We start from the raw sequence: 19482 nt of genomic DNA on the forward strand, positions 1-19482 counted from the left end.
ATGCAGCCTCATAAACGAAATGAAAAGGTAACTACTTCGGTAAATTCGCCAGTCAAAATACTCATTACCCGATAATTCGCAGGAACTTAAAGATCATAGAAAATTAAATACAATCGTGGAAATTATCAAAATATTGCCTCCACACTATAATGGTCAAAGATAGATTTTAGAGGACGTTAAAATCGTACTTATGAGCTCTTAGGCCCCTTTCACAACAAACGAATCCGAATCAATCTGGATCACTCCGAATCAAGTTGAATCTGATTCGTCATCTCCACTCTTTAACACCAGCTGAATCTATAAAAATCCTTTCATCTTCTTTTTGTTTTTCTCCTTTTAGTTGCTTTTAGGAAAAGGAAATTTAATAACTCCATCTCGTATGTTTGTTGATTCAAGACTGACCGGACGAGGAATCTGACAGGTTGAATCAAGTGCGACCTCGAATCAAACCTGATTGAACCAGATTCGTCCGGTCTGAAGGCGGGAAAAGAGTCCTTTCATATTTAAAGGAGCGCTCGAAGCCGAATCTTGGTCAATCAGATTCAACTTGATTCGGAGTGATTCTGATTGATTCGGATTCGTTTGGTGTGAAAGGGCTCTTATGGTATTTGTATTCCTAGAATCTGCTCATTAAAATTCTTTGATCTGGTTTTCTCCACTTTTGAGGACCGTTCAGCCTTAAGAAAGGAAAAGTACGTATGTTTTCCTGTGATTTCATAATCTGTCACCGTATTGTTATCTGTATTTTTACAAAATACGAATTCTAGAAGAATCAGTCAATTTTGAATAGATGTGAATTAGTAATTTATTGAAGATGTGTTAAAAATAGACATGCACTCGTGTCAATTAAACATCAATTTATATTCGATTATCAACGATAAATTTCTTCAAAACAATTGCGATGATCTTCAATTTGCAATGAAGAACTTGCATATTTCTAACAATATATATTAATTGGTAACTTTAAAAGAAATTTTCCTGGGTATGACGGTCCTGAATCAGATTTGATGGATGCTTCAAATTAATATTTCATTTAATTGAGACAAAAAATCTATTTGTAAGGATCTTCAAGGAAGAAAATTTCATTGTATGCAATGAAGGGAGATATAAAATTTATTTTTCTACGTTCATGCAATAAACACAAACCCATCAAAAGTTAGTGAAATAGCAAATAAATCTTCATTAAACTTATTACCTAGTAAATCAAGAAAACTACATGAAATTCGTTATAATCGTTTTAAAGAGTGGTGCATCAATAAAAAATTTATAGATGCTTCTTGCATCATTTTTAGAAACATCGAAAGATATGAAACCCTCATCACTTTGGTCTGAGTAATCAATGGTGAGCGCTTGCGTTGCTACATAAGAAGATATTAATATTAAGAATTTAAAAAAACTCTGCAGGATTTCGGTCAAAAAAGTTGAAAGTATCTAATAGGGGACATATTTATCAATTTCTAAAAGAAGCTCCGAATTCCCAGTATATGATGAAAACAGTAAGTTCGGTAGTTTTTGTTTAGCTTTTGTAAGACATTTTAAAATTATTTATTGTAGGTCGCTGCAATATTTGGCATCATTGAAGACATAGAAGAAGTAGATTCAATATTAATTGTAAAAGTTTCCTCGTTCAAAAACTGACAATGACCGAAGTTTTGCCATTAGAATGAGGTTGAAGAAGAATTAAATTTGATTGATATAAACCGTAAATACACGAAATTACGTCCCAGTCATATTCCACATAAACGTTTTTTTATCAATTACCGAAATATTGGTGTAAACAAGTTTGCAAAAATCCCGTAAGAAATTGTGAAAGTTCTGAATTTGGAGAATCCTGAGCTATACACAGGTCACAGCTTCAGGAGATCATCCGCAAGACTTCTTGCAGATACTGGAGCAGGTATACCAGAGTTCAAACGACATGGCGGTTGGAAATCGTCGACAGTTGTGGAAGTATACGTAGGGCAATCACTTGCAAACAAACTCAATGTTGCAAAATAAATATTCCAAGCTGAAGAAAATGTACAGATACCAAGTACTAGTACATTTAGAGAATTCACAAATAAATAAGTAGTATTAAGAAACAATTCACTGAGAAATATTAATATTAAAAATAGCAAAAATTGTACATTTACTTTTAATATTAATAGTATGAATAATGTTTAAGTTCAATTATTCCTAATCAAGGTTTTCTGATTTTATCAATGTTAACCGATAGTGTTAAATAATTATTAAATATTTTGCTCTTAAATATCGCTTAAACTCGTGCCAAAAGTAAGTGTTTCTTGCACTCGACTTGTTGTCAAATTCGACCTGACGGCCTGGTTAGACAAATTCACGTCACATGCAATAAACACTTACTTTTTGAACTTATTGCATAAATAACTATTGTTAAGAGCTTCAAGAAGTTAGCAATAATAACAAAACTATACCCTAAATGAGTCAGTTTCCTAAACAACATAGAAAACTATGTAAAATTTCATATTATTTATGAATTATCTTCTTGCTTATCCATAAAATTGGAACCACGCTCTGGTTTAATGGATAATCCCATCAGACGCCATTTATGATTGAATTATGCTGCTAAAAAAATTACCCCGAGTTTTTGCCACATAATTTAATAGAATCATATATTTCTTATTGGAAATGAACGTAGAAAAAACTGATATAAATATGAGAATTGTAGGTGCATAGACATGTTAGTTAAACTATTTTCAAAAGTACAGGAGAGAATTGGGAAGAAATTAGTTTTAAAAGCTAAAAGTTTTTCCAGCTAACTAATTAGCGAATTAGTTAGCTGGAATACTCAAAATCGAACTAAATTTCATTAATAGTGCAATACGTATATACTTTAAACATAATTCAGAAAATCTCATTTTGATATTATAAAATCCCAAGCATAATATTTAATATTGTATTTGGTTGGAGAGAATTCAGTCTCAGATACTTTTCTGGAAATAATTTGAACACTTACTCTATGATTACAAAACAATTTAGAATATTAAAACTTCTGAATTTCTGTTTTTCAAATTAAGTTTCTCAGTAGAGATATCTACATTTACGATATAAATATGAGTACATTAATGAACATCGATGGATGAATTAAGAGCTGTCGTATTCCGGGCGTATAGTTAAAGTTTTTCCAATTTCTCAGGTTATATGCAACTATTAATTATTATATTATTGTCAAATTAAATAAATATTATTAACAAATGATCGACGTTCAAAAACTATCAAAATTCTACATTTCCAATATTTATAAATAAAAGCAGACATATGAAGATACTCTTATTTATCAATGAGTTATATTTTGATTAGAAATGTCCAGAAAAACGTCTAAAATATTAATTGATCCCATATATATATGTATCGATAGCTTCGATATCTTTTAAGCTATATGACAATAAGATCATTTAAATTCTTTCGAATAAACTACTGAACACTCTCTTCGGCAAAATCATTTCAGTTACAATTTTATTTTCAAGAATTTTGAATAAAAATCTATCTCTACAACCATAAAATAACCTTAAAAATGAATTCATTCCAGACTGTAATCCTTATAGAGAGAAAAATACGATTACATTAGAAAATGATAAATTTCACACATTCCGTAGCCTTAAAACTCCACAATTTCACTCGTATGTGGAAATATTGCAGCATGTATGTGGAAAATATATAAACATTTAAAGATACATTGATGATGTTTCTTAAAATTTCTTAATACCAATACCCAGAACAAATTTTCATTCCATCTAAATTAACAGACGCCACAAAGGCCACTGAGTACGTTATGTTGAGCTACCAGAAAATTGTAGATGACCACACGATATTCAATTAATTTTTGTTCTACAAATTGACATAAATTATCATTCAAATGGATTATACTTCACTATAAAATAATTTGAACGAGAAGAATATGAAATTTACCAATAGGAATCAATTTTAAGCTGAATTTGTCTAAACTGGGTGCTGATTTTGGTTTGTAGAGCCGTTACTGTCACGTCAGGTTTCCGCACATGTGTTGGAAATTGCTGTTTCATATACATATAAGGAAAAGTAATATCTACTAGTATTATTTGAAATAGATTATTGTTGAAGATAAATATTGTTTGTAGGAAAAATAGCGTAATCAACTCGATACAAAGAAACTTCTACAATCACACTACTTTTACAATATTAATAACCGTGTGAAAATTATCACTTTCTTCTGTAATTATGTAACATACTATTGTATAATTTATTAAAGTGGTTGTAATGTATTCTGCCAATCATTAGTCATATTGCTTGATTGCATCATTATTTGTATATAAATATTAATTAGTGATACTAATTAAAAAGGTATTTTCCAGTTTCTATATAACATATTCCATATTACTCATAATAGTGCGGAATCTTGAAGTAGAAGCTAACAAAACTGTTTTTTTGAAGCTGGTGGATTCCACTAGATGTATGTACGGATAATTTTATGAAGCAATTTCCTATTACTATGAGGTAAAATGTAATAAAATCAGTATAATATAGTTTTTCAAATAAATAGTTCAGTTTCATGAAATGAAATGATTTTACTGGTGATTATAAATTGACTATTATGTTATTGAAAACTAGGTGCCGCTAACAAAGCTTCGAGGTTTTATCATCATTACAGATTTCTTAAGCGTGTAGTCCCAACCTTTCCACCGGAACCAAACAATTCCTGAAATAATAAATATTTTTTTAGCTGGTTCTAATCTTAATTCAATTGAATTGGTTAAACATAATAACAATGCTGATACAGATGGGGTCGTTTTCACTATTGTAATATAAATAAATGTAACTACGTTTTTACACAATAAAATATCACAATTAAATCATTCTCAATCCCACCAACTTGCAGCATTCTCACAAGCGTACTGTTTAGCGCACTAAAGACTATCAATTCCATCTACTTTCCTTTTAATCTCATTGCAATATGATTCACTTGATCCAATTCCAGTCCATACATGAATCATAACAACTTATCACAAAAAATAACAGTTACTATAGCTTGGTTACCTTCTCACATTAGCAAACAAAAAAATAAGGCCGCAGAATTAAAAAAAATTCATATTTCCTTACTCTACATACAACGTAGGACACCGTCAAACAAGTAATTGCGCAAGCTTCTTAATACAAGACTTAACTCCAATCGACCACTTAAGACTAATTTATGGTAATTTAATATCTTGTACCTCCAATTACATTTGTACAAACTGTTTTACAATTTAACTAACAAGCACACTCTGATTGTCTTAAATATGCTGCCGAAAAACATCAGCTTAAACCTTCTAAAAAACAACAGCTTAATCCTTATAAAAGATAACAGCTTAATCTTTCTAAACGACGCCGAACAAATCACCTCCCTACTTCATTTTCTCAAACATTTGTAGCTTTACCATAAACTTACTTGTATATTCATAATGTGTTAATATATGTGTACAAGCGGCGAGATGAAACAGAAATATAAAACACTGACTCATTATTTCTGTTTCGTATTCAATAATATTTTTTTTAAATTGTGAAGCGGTGTTGATTAGAGGTCAGGTTATAGTGAAAATCAGTACATTCTGTCTAGAATCTATAGCGATTTACAAATTTTTTTCCACTAAAGGTAAAAGGAAATCTTTAGAGACTGCATAAATTTTCCAAATATTAAATATTGTTCATAACGTATTATAAACCACGAAACAACATATGGATTGAAGATCTATAAGAGTTGCCACGTAAGTTTAGAGATAAGGCAACAATGATGTGATCTAACATTGCCATACTTAAGTTTGACATTTTTAATGTTAAACGTGCTCGGAACGTGTGCTATTTGAGTTGTTCATAGATTTTTGAAACATTCATCTTGTTAAAAAAATTAATTCGGAATTAAATCTCCAAAATTCTCGTGTTTAGCTGGTTTTCCAATCGTGGTCACAATTCGCTACAGAATGAATTTCGTGAAGGTCGTCCAAAATTGGCTGTTGTGCCAGAAAACATCAATACTGTGCGTAAACTGATATTGCAGAGATCGTCATGTCACATACTGGAAGATTGATGCAATACGTGGGCATTACTTCCATCTGCATATATTTGATATTACATGGAAATTTGTCTGTCAAAAATATTTGTTCGCGTTGGATACCGCATAATTTGACAATAGCTCAAAAAAGCTCATGTCGATTGGTGCAAAGAAATGCCAAAAAATTTCAATCGCAGTCCTTCAAAAAAACAGAATATTTTTAATTTTATTATCTCATTTATTCTTATAGGTTTATTAGTGACAGAAAACGAGTGAAATCTCTGGAGGATATGAAATGGAATTAGATGGGGAAATGAGAAGAAGTGTTCTTAGCAGCTGGAATGGTTTTTATTTACAGATTCACTCACAAGTCAAAAATTAGCGCCAATGGTTCTTTGGAGTAGAAGGAGAAATGCAAATCGTCCTTCACGTATGTCCATCAAAACAGTTTCCATATGTCTTTCACTAACAAAAATGAGAGATTTTCATATAGGAAGTATCCTTTCCGTCTGATGCGGTCACGGTAACGTGCGTGACATCTTAATCGGTATCTTTGAATCTTAAAGGGAACATTGCAATGCTGATCGATTTATTCGAATCCCAAATATAATGCTATTTTGGTTGCTTACAACGAATATGAATGGCAGTGTGCAAAAAGAACGTAATAAAAGATTTTTTTTACGTAATGGAGTATTTTATTACATAAATATGGAGAGTATTGTTGCTATCGAACTGGTCGCTAAAGTTACTAAATTGTGTTGACTCGTGAAAACTACCATTTGACAATAACGGTGCTTTCATTTATTTTTTCCAAAATTTTCATGGAGGTTGTAATTTGGCATTATCAAATAAAAGTTATAGTACCAAAATTTTGTTCAAGTTAATTATAAAATATTATAAAGGTAAGCGAATTGAAGTGGCTTCGGTATTTCTGGATGCCTACAACAGAAACGGTTATTGAGAAATGAATCGAATTTAAATTGATTCACTTGGGAAACAAAGCTACAGTTTATCAAGATAAACGCGTTTTTGGAGTAGGATTGATTTTCTAGAACGTCTGAATGATCTCAGTATTATCAAACTTTGAGAAATGTTGTGTAGCAAAGTTAACGTCCACAATATTGTTTTTGCATAACAATGCCTGAGCTCGCACGGCAAATCCCTCGTTAGTTAATATAATAAGGAATTTCAAATCTTGCCCAATACTATGGTTAGTTCCTCAAATTGTTTGGTGAGTATGTAGAAAAATAGGAGTGTAGTGGCTCGGTCAGATGTTGGTAATATTTTCTTCTTGTATCTCGCCTCTTTTTGTTTCTAGAACGTTTTTACTTTGATATTAGCACTAGTATATAGAAAGCTTAAGGAAAAAAAGTAAATGAAAATGAAAGTCAACTAAATTCATCGTAGATTATAGCTTCCTATTATCCTATTACCTTGTCTTGCTGTCAAATCTTGAGGATCATTCAAATATAGACCATTCAATCCTCGCCCGCAGGATTTCCACCACCATCCACCTTTTAACATAGAAGCGCAATTCAGACTTGATCGGTCGTTGTCCCTGAATGAAAAAATAAAAAAATTAGATGGAAATGTAAAAGAAATAAATATATCAATCAAAACATACGACAGAAAAAACGTTTATCCATAATTTTGATTTCATATGCATCAAAATAAAAAAAAAATCGAGTCTCCTCTTTAGCAAGTAATTTTGTTATTTAGAAGGTAAGAATAAGAAGCACGTAACCAAATATTTATTTGTTATATGGTTCAGTATACAGTAAGATTTCTATACATCTCTTAGAAGTAACTGAATGATCCCTGAATTTGTAATTGAGTATTATTAATGTTATTACATTAGTGTTGAGACTTCGCTCTATTAACCGTTAATTTTTAAGTCTGATTTAAAATGTGACAATATTTTATGTTCTGAATTTGAATGTAATGAATGCCATTGTTAGTTTGAATTACACAACTAAATAGAGTATATTTTGCAAAAGCCAGTGTACGAGGTGCTATCAAGAAATATCGTGTTGAAATACTCTGTTACCACTACCACTACACCAACACTCACAATTACACAAAGCAAAGAAGATCCCTGCTAAGGAGGTTTTCCCGCTGGAGTTAATTTTCTCGGGAGAACGTTTATTAATGAGAAAATTTAGTAAAAAAAAGGTATGTCAAATTAATATGCTCTTGTTTACCTTTAGTTTCTAACTTAGTTATCGAAACGTGCGTCAGACAGTGTAAACAAAGTGTTCAGTATGAATATCACCAACTGTTCCAGAAATTCCAACTTAAGAAGTACGGTGAACAAAGTTTTAAGCTGCAGCTATTTCAACTACTTTCTCTAATACCTTCTAGAGTCCGGATAAAAAGTAAACGGGCCAACTAAAGAATGTGCCTAGAAACGCATTTTCGTCTGAAGCACGTCAAGGCGATTGCTTTGCCATATGGATTCATAGGGGTAGATGTGTGTTTTTCCAGTTAATTTTTCATTCAAATTATCATCAGTGGTTATAAAGTGTTCGGTTCTTTTTTTAGTTCGAAGTGGTAAATATTCGTTTTAGTGGTTTGGTGTTTGAAATGTGAATGTATTGAAATCAATATGCAATATTTGGTATATTACACAAGTCTTGGAAGTTACACTACAGAACGAAATAATTAGTCTAGAGCTGAAATAATGCACTAGGCACTACAAAATTATAACTATGTATAGGGTAATTCATTATATTTTGTCATTCCATTTATGGTTGTTAATATTGAAGATAGAGAAATGTTTTTATCGATATTTTAATAATTTTTATCAAATTTTTCGAAAACTTTGACAAAACCTGCCAAATATCAAACTTTTACACCAACTTTCTTAAATGAAACACCCTGTATTGTTCTATTTTGTTAAGTAGCATTTTCTTTCTCATTTTAAAAATATATCAATACAAGATACAAAGTGGTCAGGGAAAACCTGGAAAACAGAAAACAGTCAGGAAATTTTAAAATGGGACAAAATAGGTTTTATGTAAAATTTCACCCATCTATCAAAAGTGTCAAATCACACACATCGAAAAGCCTGCAAATCGTCATATATAAACGAAATTTTTGACTAATCACGTATATATACGAGTTATTGAATGCGAGTCACATCTCCCTTTACCTATAAAAGCTTGTCATTTTTTCAAATATATGGAACTTTTTTTATCCTATCCGGAAGTAGACACATTCGCACTCCGTTCAGCAAAGTTTTGCCATAGGCTGACGAAGGTTCATACTTATAACCTATGTATGGGGCGTTTAAAGTTGGCATGCATTTATCCTATTCATCAAAAAATCCGAAAAAAAGGAAAAATAGGGAGATAAAAAATTCAGGGAATTTCAAAATTGTAACTCACTTTTAACCCTGCAATAGTTTAGTTGCGGGAAGCATTCTTCGAGATATTGCATATTTTGGGTCGATTTGTGCACTCACGTTGGTGCCTTTGATATTAAAAATAGAAAAAAGTTTCAAAATAAAATTTTCTCAGTTATTGTCTGATGTTTTTTTAAGGTAATAATAAAAGTCAAGTGCGAAAGATAGTCTCAAAAGTCAGAGACTTTATGAAAAAAGAAGCATAAGAAGGAATAAGTATTCACAATAGTATTATTTCATTTCAGAAATCAATCCAATTCAGTATTGAAATGTATAGGATTGAAATATATAGACCTCTACAACACATCAACTAACCAAATTCAAAATAATGGTTTGAGGATAATATTTTCTTATCAATTTATAATTTTTCAACTTATTCAATTATTTAAACAGCAGTGACGATATGTACACCCTTGCAATAGTGTTCGGCCTTGCCCTAAACAGACAACAAGCGAACGCCACGCATCATCCGCGCTTGTCGTGGCCCATTTACTTAATAATCGGATTTACCTTCATGTGTTTAGATTTGTCAATCTGCTATTGCAGACACTTTACTGAGATCGTGTTTGCAGTGTCTGTTGTAAAATTCTCGTTTACATCTTAAACTATGAATTAACTTTAGGTTTTGTTTTGAGTTGAAGAAACCCATAAATGTCGAAATTAGTCCATGGTTGTTAAGGATGTCCTCCGGCCTCAAAAATAAATGAATATGTACAAAAAGTGGGCAACTTTTTCATTCGCGCAGACGATTGACTATTCTAGGGCAGATCTTAGTGTTTTGCATGTATAGAAAATTTAAAAATGATTTTTCTCTTCAGGATAACAGGACTTATTTCGGAATACGTCATTAAGGGCCTAGGTAAAATTTACGACGCCAGTATAAACCTGCATTTCTCGAAAAATTTCCATCTTCATATGCTAGAATTCACTAATTGTTGACATATTTGGAATTATTCTTCTTGCAAATAACTATAGACAGTTTTTTGTACTTCAAATCATTCCAAATGTAAATTATCAGCATCAGACCTTGATTGAATTACTAATTGTGCAATAATAATGGCATTTAAAAAAAGGATATTGCTTCTTGTATTTTAGGAATAAAGACTCGATAGCTTATGACAATTTTGAAATAGAGTAGCCAACATTTTTCCAGGTTTTTTTATGGGATTAGAATTGTTAGAAAAATTGGGTGAATTGGCTTTTGTCAGTATTTCATGGCTTGTTTTTAATATTTTTAGTAATTATCAAAACAGTAATATAGAGAAGGCTGTAATATCATGAAGAGAGAACTCTTTATTAGATTAGATTAGAAGAACTAGGGTTTAAGGTCTGTACTGTACTAAGTACTGTAATCTTTGTTTATGAATTGCCTAGCACTCACAAAAGTAGGTGTTCGACGGTTCCCTTTGGTTCTTTGGCGACAAGAGCTGTCGTGAGTTTCTCTGATGTCCTTCAGGTGGTAGTTCACTGCACAGTATCCAATAAACCTATCAGTAACTCTCCTTAGCTCGTCTTTGTTCAATGAAAGGGCCTTTTCAAAACAGTTCGTGGAATGGGAAAGAAATATTTTCGATTGTGTCAAACCTGGGGTTTTATTACTGATTTCTTCTCGTTTTCCCACTTGATGGCTTTTTGGGAAAGTCGGCTTGTTCTTTACCGTGTACTCCGGTGTGGCCAGCTACTCGGTAACCAGCTTGCAGGGCTGGTCTGCTATCTGATAGGATGAAAATCTTTGCAATGCGGTAGTTACGTTGAGCGCAGCGAGCTGCGCATTTGAGGATATTATATGTTTCCGCCTGGAAAAATGGAAGTTTCTGAGTCTATTGGGAGAGTGAGCTTGGTTCTTGGGCCACATATTTCTGCCTTACATGTCCATTTTCCGATTATATATGTAGAATACTAATGAGCCTCGGGAAATCCATTGCTGTCGATTTGTTATTATAAGAACTCTTTATACTGTTTATTTCCATTGTCCAAGATAGTAATCGATATATTTTGGTTATAAAACAGTAAAATATGCTTTTAATTTTTTAATAATTATTCTGAAAAATAAATGTAGATAAAACATGAGAACTTTTTGTTCTTACCTGTTGTAAGTAGAAAATGGGCTATTATTACTTCCGTACCATGGATCATTTAGAGAATCGCCTGCATTTCCTTCATAGCCGTCTATTTCCAGTTTATAATATTCAGCTTCCGAATATATTTTGAAGTGTGAATATTGAGCATATCTGAAAATACAAAAAATTATTTTCGATATTTTCATTATACAATTACTGTACAGAAAATATCAGCATAACAACCACTCTTAACAAAGAAAGTAGGAAGGTTACATGTCAGAAATAATAAAGTAATTTAATATTAACGCGTATTACAGATTAATGCGCTAACTTGAAAATAATGTTTCAATGTGATGGAGCTTCCCTCCATTATTATGGAGCAATAATACGATTTTATATGAGAAATATCATGGTGGATACATATTGCTGCATAATGCTGGTCTATTTCTAGTTTAATTTGAAAATTGTTCCTCATTTTTCAAGCTTAATCGCCTTCATCAATCCTTTATAACGAAAGTAAACTACGTACACAACATTACAGTTTTTTCTTTGTTGTTATGTCGGTGAATCTTCGTGAATCGAACAGGGCTCTTCAGGCAGGTACAAATCATCACCTGTATTTGTACTAGAAAGAATAGGATTTGTTCTTCACTATTTACATTAAGTGTATGTAGCAACCATGGAACAATAAGTTTTTTCACATGATATGTAAATATACTGTTCCAGATCTAACACCAAGAGCTTTTCCAATGGCGTGATAGATGCTTCTTGGCTTTTCGTCCATGATACTTTTCACTATGAATACGTCACCTATCATCACTAATATACCAGTCCAAAAACGCTAATATTCTGTTTCCAAATTTACAGGGCTCTTGTACAACCAGAGGTTGCTCTGGCATTATTCTCTCCATTGGAATACCAACAAGCATGATAGGAAATATAGTATGATATCGTAATGATAGGAGAAGGTAGTGAAAATTCGTTTAGGTTTGCTTGTAGAGGACCCATATCATAATGAGAGGAAAGGAAATGAAAAATGTAGAAAGATCAACTATACAGATAATTCTTTATATGAGGAAAGCAACGAAGTAGTTTATGAAAAAGTGGAGGTCGCGTTTTATGAACAAAATATAGTTAGATGAGGAGATAAAAAGAATTGAAATATTGATAAGCTACGTGTTAAAACGTCTTGTAGTAGTATGAAAAGGAAAAAAATAGAGAACAAGAGATGCTATGCTAAACTAGTGAAAAGAAAGTACGCATTACTTATTATATTCCATGGATTTGCTTTTTATTGATATCATTATTCTATTAATACATTATTGATGGTTGTATTATCATTTCGTCTACTTTCCTATTGCTTAAATTGAGTTTCACATCAATATTTTATGTAATAAATAGTTATTTCGTTATTAATTCTATGATTACGTATAGTTTATTTTGGCGTTTATCGTATGAATTTTATGCACTACAAATATGTACTTTTGAAATAGTCAATTGTTGAAAATAAATTACAATATTTGTGAATATATTATTAACTTTCTAAATTGTTATTTTCAATATCAATTAATCAATACCTACTTACAGGCATTTAGTTATTTCATTTGGTATTTTCTGCTACATAGGTATTTATCTGGTTGAACATATGAAGTAAATAATACAGCTTACCATAGTCGCTATTGATATATTTTTAAGAGGTATTAAATTGTAATGATCTCAATTCGCAGAACATACTTCAATCTATGAAATAATTGATATACTTTACTCACAGAAACAATCAAGATGGAAAACTAGGATTTACTATAAACTTGTTGTGTTTTCTTTGTATAGAAGTCCATAATTTATAGTATTTGTAGAAAAACTTGAGTTTACTGGGCTCATAAGTTCATTTGGTTTATTATCGTGTACTTTACTATTTCGTTCAGTAACGTTTTGGTTCTTGTTATTTATATTTTGAATGGAAAGAAATGGCAAATAGTCATTGCCCTCCGGCTAAGAGAAATAAGGTTCTTTATAAAAAAGAAGAAGTTTCCAAATAGGTCTAATACCTATAAAGACATTAATCCAAGAAAAAATCCGAATATGTGAAATTTGCAGCGAAAAATTTTGCCAACCTTTGAGTGAAACATATTCCTTCTCAGGAACCTCAGATAGTGGGGTGCATAAAATATTTAAAGGAATGAGAAACAACAGATCACTTACTTTCTCAAAAGAGAACCGATTTTTTTTAAGTAAGGAGAATCACACACAATTTTCTTTAAGAATGAAATACCAGCATTTAACAAAATCCGCTTATATATTTAAACGAGTACTTCTTGAAAAGTGGCAAAATATCTGTCCTCTTAATTGATGCCGTTGTTTCAACATTACGTTCGGATTCCTTGTATCTAGACTTCGTGGGTAAGATAGGCAGAAGTCATATTATATAAGCGTTTGATAGTCACATGCCAGACTGGTGAGGAAATGTGATAGCTATACGAAATAAGTCTTTTAAATTATTTTTGATATTTTCATAATAAAAAAAGATACTCCACTGGTTGTAACATCATAAATATTTCAATACTAAAAGGTTGATGATCATTTGAATACCGAATTAGCATTTCGTACGACGATATTTATCTCACGTGAGACATTTTGGCACTTGAAATGTACACGTTATTATAATTTTGAAATGTTTATGAACATGTAATGCATTAGTAGGATAATCATTGTGCATTATGTTATTAAAAAATCTACTATCCAAATATCAATCAATATAGATTTGATGATTTGCAATTTTAAACGATGCGTTTATAAATTTGGTTAAATTGTTGTATAGAGGTTATTAGGTCGGTTTTGAACGATCTCAAGGGTTATCATTGAAATTAATGTAATGTCTATTAATTAATACTAAAAGCTTTTTATTCAAAGTACAGTAATTTTAAAATATTCATAATTGAATAATTATCAAAAAAGAGTAGCTCATGGCATATTATGCCAACAAAAATAACGAACGGCATTGACCAAACTTTTTAAAATACGATGCTACTACGGTAGTTACTTAAGTCCTTCATATAAATATTCTATATTTTACTTTGCAGTGGATATCGTAATGAAATTACATTATCCAATATACTCAAGTGCGTGTCAATTTCATTACATAGAATCTTATATATTTATCCAATATTCGCTATAAAGACGGAAGTTTCAGATAATAAAATTCATGATGTAGTTGTTTTGGTTTTGGTTTTCAGTTGTTTTTATTAATTTGATAAATAATAGAGAAAGTTACAATGTAATATTTTAATCCATAGCCACGACTATAATGTTTTTCTCAATTAATTCAATATAGAAACTTACTTATATATATTTTATTAAAAGTAATCATAAAGTTGCTCTATCTTCAGACGAACGTCGTTAAAATTATCGGTTAGCGAAAATGCTTTTCGATGTTTATTTGATTGGGAATGTAATCCTCAATAGATATTTCAGGAAATGTTGAGGATTTCCCTGATCCATAATGTTTTAGTAAGGGAAATATTAATTCCGTTACCGGTGGTGTGTGCACATAAAATTCTCCCTTTGCATGTCAACTACTTGAACTGTACACACAAACTAATGTTGAAAGTCTCATTTTACTATTTTTGAGTCTAAATAGTTATTATAGACATGTCTTAATATATATACCTGAAGAAGTGTATTGATGTTAATGGGGAATATTTTCAACCCTCGTAGCAATATATATATATATATATATATATATATATATACACTTCTTCAGGTGTAGTAAAACGTTGACCTCGCAATTTAGCAGCAACAAGCACTGTATGGCGGATGACCAATCAGCCCTATGTTTTGACAAAAACGTTTTTGTTTGAAGTGATGTGTGAGAGCTCGCTTTGTCTTGGTGGAGAGAAATTCGTCTTATGCGATTGGTTTCCCTGATTTTTCCAAACACTTATGGCAAACAAATGCTGGTGTACCAATCAGACTTGACAGTTCTAGGTTGCTCTAATGAAACGGTGGTGACATGTCCAAATATTACAAACTCGCATCGAAATGCTTCGGGCGCGAACAACTTTTGTGGGATTGGGCCCGTCTTGAACGATCCATAGGCTTTGACGCCAAAATATTTATGCGGGAATAGCTCGGCGCTGCTGTACTGTAAATCATTTTTCACAGGAACAATCCTGGGTCAGTACTGGAATGATGGAATTTGAAGCTAGCTACTTATCCAGTGCAATTAGCACTTGAAAACGAAGGTGAACATAAACCAGGCACCGAATACTGTTGGTGGTTCGTCACATGCCGATTTTTGATGATCTCTAGACTCAGGTTTAAACCCGAGCCGACAAAGTACCATTTCATTTAACTACAACGATCAATCAACTCCTTGTACGGGTATGAATGTATAATGAATGAAAACTGAATTCTTTTAAATAACGAAAATGGGGACGGACGTGTCTTTATTTTTATAGCGACACAATGTATATACCTTGAAGTGTACATTTAATATGTTAGTTATAAAAATTTTTCAGAGAGTTAAAAACTTTTTAATTTTGATAAGAGAAGCTAAAAAATAAAGCATCATATATCAGCTGTTCTTAGACCTGCAAAAACTTTAAGCACATGTTAGATAGTGTAGTAAATGAGTTCTGCTTTTTTTAATTTTCGTTTTATAATAAATTAATTACGTACCTCTTGTTACCCTCGAAATCTTCAAGTTCAACTCTAAGAGAATATTCTTCATTATTGGTCAGCATGTATATATTTTCATTGCCCAACCAGAATTCCTTCGACGGATCACCGAACCCATTTTTATAATCATTCCAATCCCTGTTGAAGTTTTCCCTCGGATAACCGAAATCATCTCTTCGTTGAATTACCTAAAAAACGTAAGAGCAATTTTGAGGTGGATTTTAGAATAAGCTAATCATAATTTATCAAAACATAAAGTTTCCGTGTTTATTTATTTATATTTTTAATATAAAATCTAGCATTAGAGAGATACATTTCAAATAATTGTAAGAATGAAATGAAATAAGAGGACGGTATAAAATTAACTATCAAAAAGGACATGTCAATGAATATATGGAATCCTTGTGATGGACCTATTTCTTTAAAATTGCAGTATGTTATTCTATACCTGAAAAATAGTATTTCTCTCTGTGCTCTTTTCCTTATTCGAGTGAGAGTAGGATGTGTAAGAAAATTGAATTCAAAGTTTTTGTATCAAATATCTTGTTTAAAGCGCAAACTGTCTTTACCTGATCTATTATGTCATTGTCTAGCTTATACATTGAATAAATAAAGTTAGTTATGAGGTTAACAACAAAATTTATAATATTGGATGTCTCAAAATAACGAGTGAAAAAATAGAGTTATAACCAGAACAAACGCATGCAGAAGACACATTCGACATTTTTAAACAACTTAACTCGTTAGGGACAAGACAAAAGATAGTATCACTTTCTTGGCATAAAAATAAATAAGTTTTGTACATATTGTACTCGATTTCTCAATTCAACTTCGACACAAGGGTAGAAACAATACTAAAATAAGTGAAAACAAATAAAAAAGTTTCTCTTTAAATGTTCTTCAAACCTTAAGCCTGCATCAAAAATTAGTTTTAAGTTCTTATCAAATTAAATACCAACTTTTCACTGCTCAACTTTTTTGCATTCAGCTCCGAATTATGATTCGTACAATATTCAAGGATAGACCTCGATTCAAAGGTGTTCTTGCTTTTGGATCTGCAGGATCAAAGTAGTGTAGGAGGTGAGTGTCTTCAGCAAATGATTGAATGTGAAAATAAGAGACAGTGACACATATATCACAAATACACAAGAGAAATAATTATGTGGGCCAGCTATTGAGCACTGGGGTACTACCAGATAATATTTCGGTAGCCTCAGTTGAGGTCTGATCCATGATCAAACTCTCGTCTGGGCTTATGCGATATTTTTGGATGAAAATCGAGCAATAATGGATATATAAAACACCACAGCAGGCCTTATAGGCCCATGGCTTGAAGTATACTCTATTGCTTTTCTCCAACTTGTTTTATTCACGGCTACGTTGCGCCAGTTTGTTGTCCCTAACTTCTGTTAGTCTTGCTTACATGCATCTACCCATTTTCTAAGTGGACACCCTTTGCGCCTTGTCCACTTGTTAAAGCTGTTTTCTACCATTATCGCTTTATTCCTCAACCAAAGCACTCTCTTTCCTCTTACTATATAGCCGATCTCTGCCTTACCATATAACCTTTCAATATCTGCATTCGTTCTTCTCCTTTCATCGTAATCCTCCAAAAATGTTTCTTAACACTCCTGTTTCCTATACTTCTATCCTTTTTTCCTATTTCTTATTCATGACTCAGTACTCACTACCATATAACACCTGTCCACCTAACCTAACAACTGTTCTCTAAATTCTTAGCTTCGCTACCCTCGAATATCTTTGCACCTTAATAGGTTTTCTAGATCTCCAAATGTTTCATTACCTCTCGCCAGTCTTTTGTCAAATTCTTTAATTTTGTCCCCGACACTCCCAAGTATTCAAACTCTTGTAGTCTATCTATCTGTTGTGATTTTCAATTGGTTATCATGTAAAAAATCGTTATCCATTTCCATATACTTGGTCTCATGTACGTCATACATTTTTGCTGTCTATTCAAATAAAAAAAAACCATTTTTTGTAGATCCTATCCTGCTTTGTTCTGGTTATGAGCACTACGTAATCTGCATATGTCACTATTTCTGAGAAATTAAATAACACTTTTGATAACGGGTCGCCCTTTTTCAAGGCTTTCTTTGTTTCGAATTTTTCGAATAAGCTTCCCTTTATAGTTACTATGTTTTGGTACTTTGGTACAAATGTTTTCTCAATATTGAATTATCTGCTTGTTTAAAGTCGATAAATAATACCTAAAAATTCAGTCCCTGCTCCTACCTCTCATTCTGTATTGCTTTTAACAGAAACATTGATCGCTAGCTACTTTTTTAAACCCGACTTGTTCATCCAAGTATTTCTGTCTAATATTTTCCGTATGATTCTCGATAGCACTTTATACACAATATCCAGTAAGGTAATACCCCTTAATAAGGGCAGTCAGCCTTGTCTCCTTTCTTATGTATGGAGCAAATAATTGCTTTGTCCCATTTGCATTGGTATTCTATCAATTCCGGCACTTTTATTATTTTTCATATTGTTTATTACCTCCTTTATCTCAATTTCCGTTAGTACTTCTACTGTAGCGGTTTGGTGGCTCTCTTACTCCGACTCTCCTTCTTCGTTTCCATCTATTTCTTCATTTAGCAGTTCATCAAAGTATTGCCTCCACATATCCAGTTTTCCTTTTCTGCTTCCTATTAGACATCTGTTTTTACTTCAATAGTATCTCTTACCTCTCTTGTTTCTTTTTGCATATTGGTAAAAATTTCTTATTTCTTTATTTATATAATGTTTCAATTGTTTTTCTAAATTCCCCCGTTCTTTACTTATGCAATTTGTTTAAGTTTCTCCTTTGATCTTTTCTATTTTCTTTCATCAGTCGAATTATTTAACATCAATTCTTTTGCCCGGTTTCTTTTTCTTAATGTTAGTCTGCAAACTTCATCATTTTTTGTTCTTTTTGTTATCCTCCCTAGCTGTTTTTGAGTCATATCCTTCATTGTTTCTTCAATTTCTCCCAATTCCATTTCGACCTAAACGTAACTATTTATGAATAGGTAATTTTGTTTGTAAGTTGAAATGTGTGGAAACTTATATATACACGAACGATTCATTATTTTTACTTTTACAATATACTCTCTAGGACAAAAATAAAAAAAAAAATATACTATGCTATTTTCTATGGTAGCAATTTAACATTAGTTATGTCTATAAAAAAGATAATGAATGTATTTTCAGTATACTGAGAAGGAGTTTTTATTTATTTTTGCTACCGACCACACACAAACATGAATTTTAATTTTTGTTTGAATCTCATTAGAAAAGCACGAACCTGATTTCTCCGAGAA

The 19482-nt window shown here is 31.8% G+C and overlaps 1 protein-coding gene across 1 annotated transcript in view; it reads right to left on the bottom strand.

Moving 5' to 3' along the window:
- Window positions 1-2838: 2838 nt before the first annotated feature.
- Window positions 2839-19482, bottom strand: part of LOC130903481 (angiopoietin-2) — a 182189-nt gene continuing 165545 nt past the window's right edge. Inside the window, exons 4-7 of the mRNA XM_057815597.1 lie at window positions 16160-16347; window positions 11510-11653; window positions 7453-7577; window positions 2839-4690 (exon numbers count right to left, since the gene is read on the bottom strand). Coding sequence (XP_057671580.1) covers window positions 4599-4690; window positions 7453-7577; window positions 11510-11653; window positions 16160-16347 — 549 coding nt within the window. The 3' untranslated portion in view covers window positions 2839-4598. The remainder of the gene's footprint in view (window positions 4691-7452; window positions 7578-11509; window positions 11654-16159; window positions 16348-19482) is intronic.

The sequence above is a fragment of the Diorhabda carinulata genome, chromosome 2 (genome assembly GCF_026250575.1).
Source record: "Diorhabda carinulata isolate Delta chromosome 2, icDioCari1.1, whole genome shotgun sequence".
NCBI lineage: Eukaryota > Metazoa > Arthropoda > Insecta > Coleoptera > Chrysomelidae > Diorhabda > Diorhabda carinulata.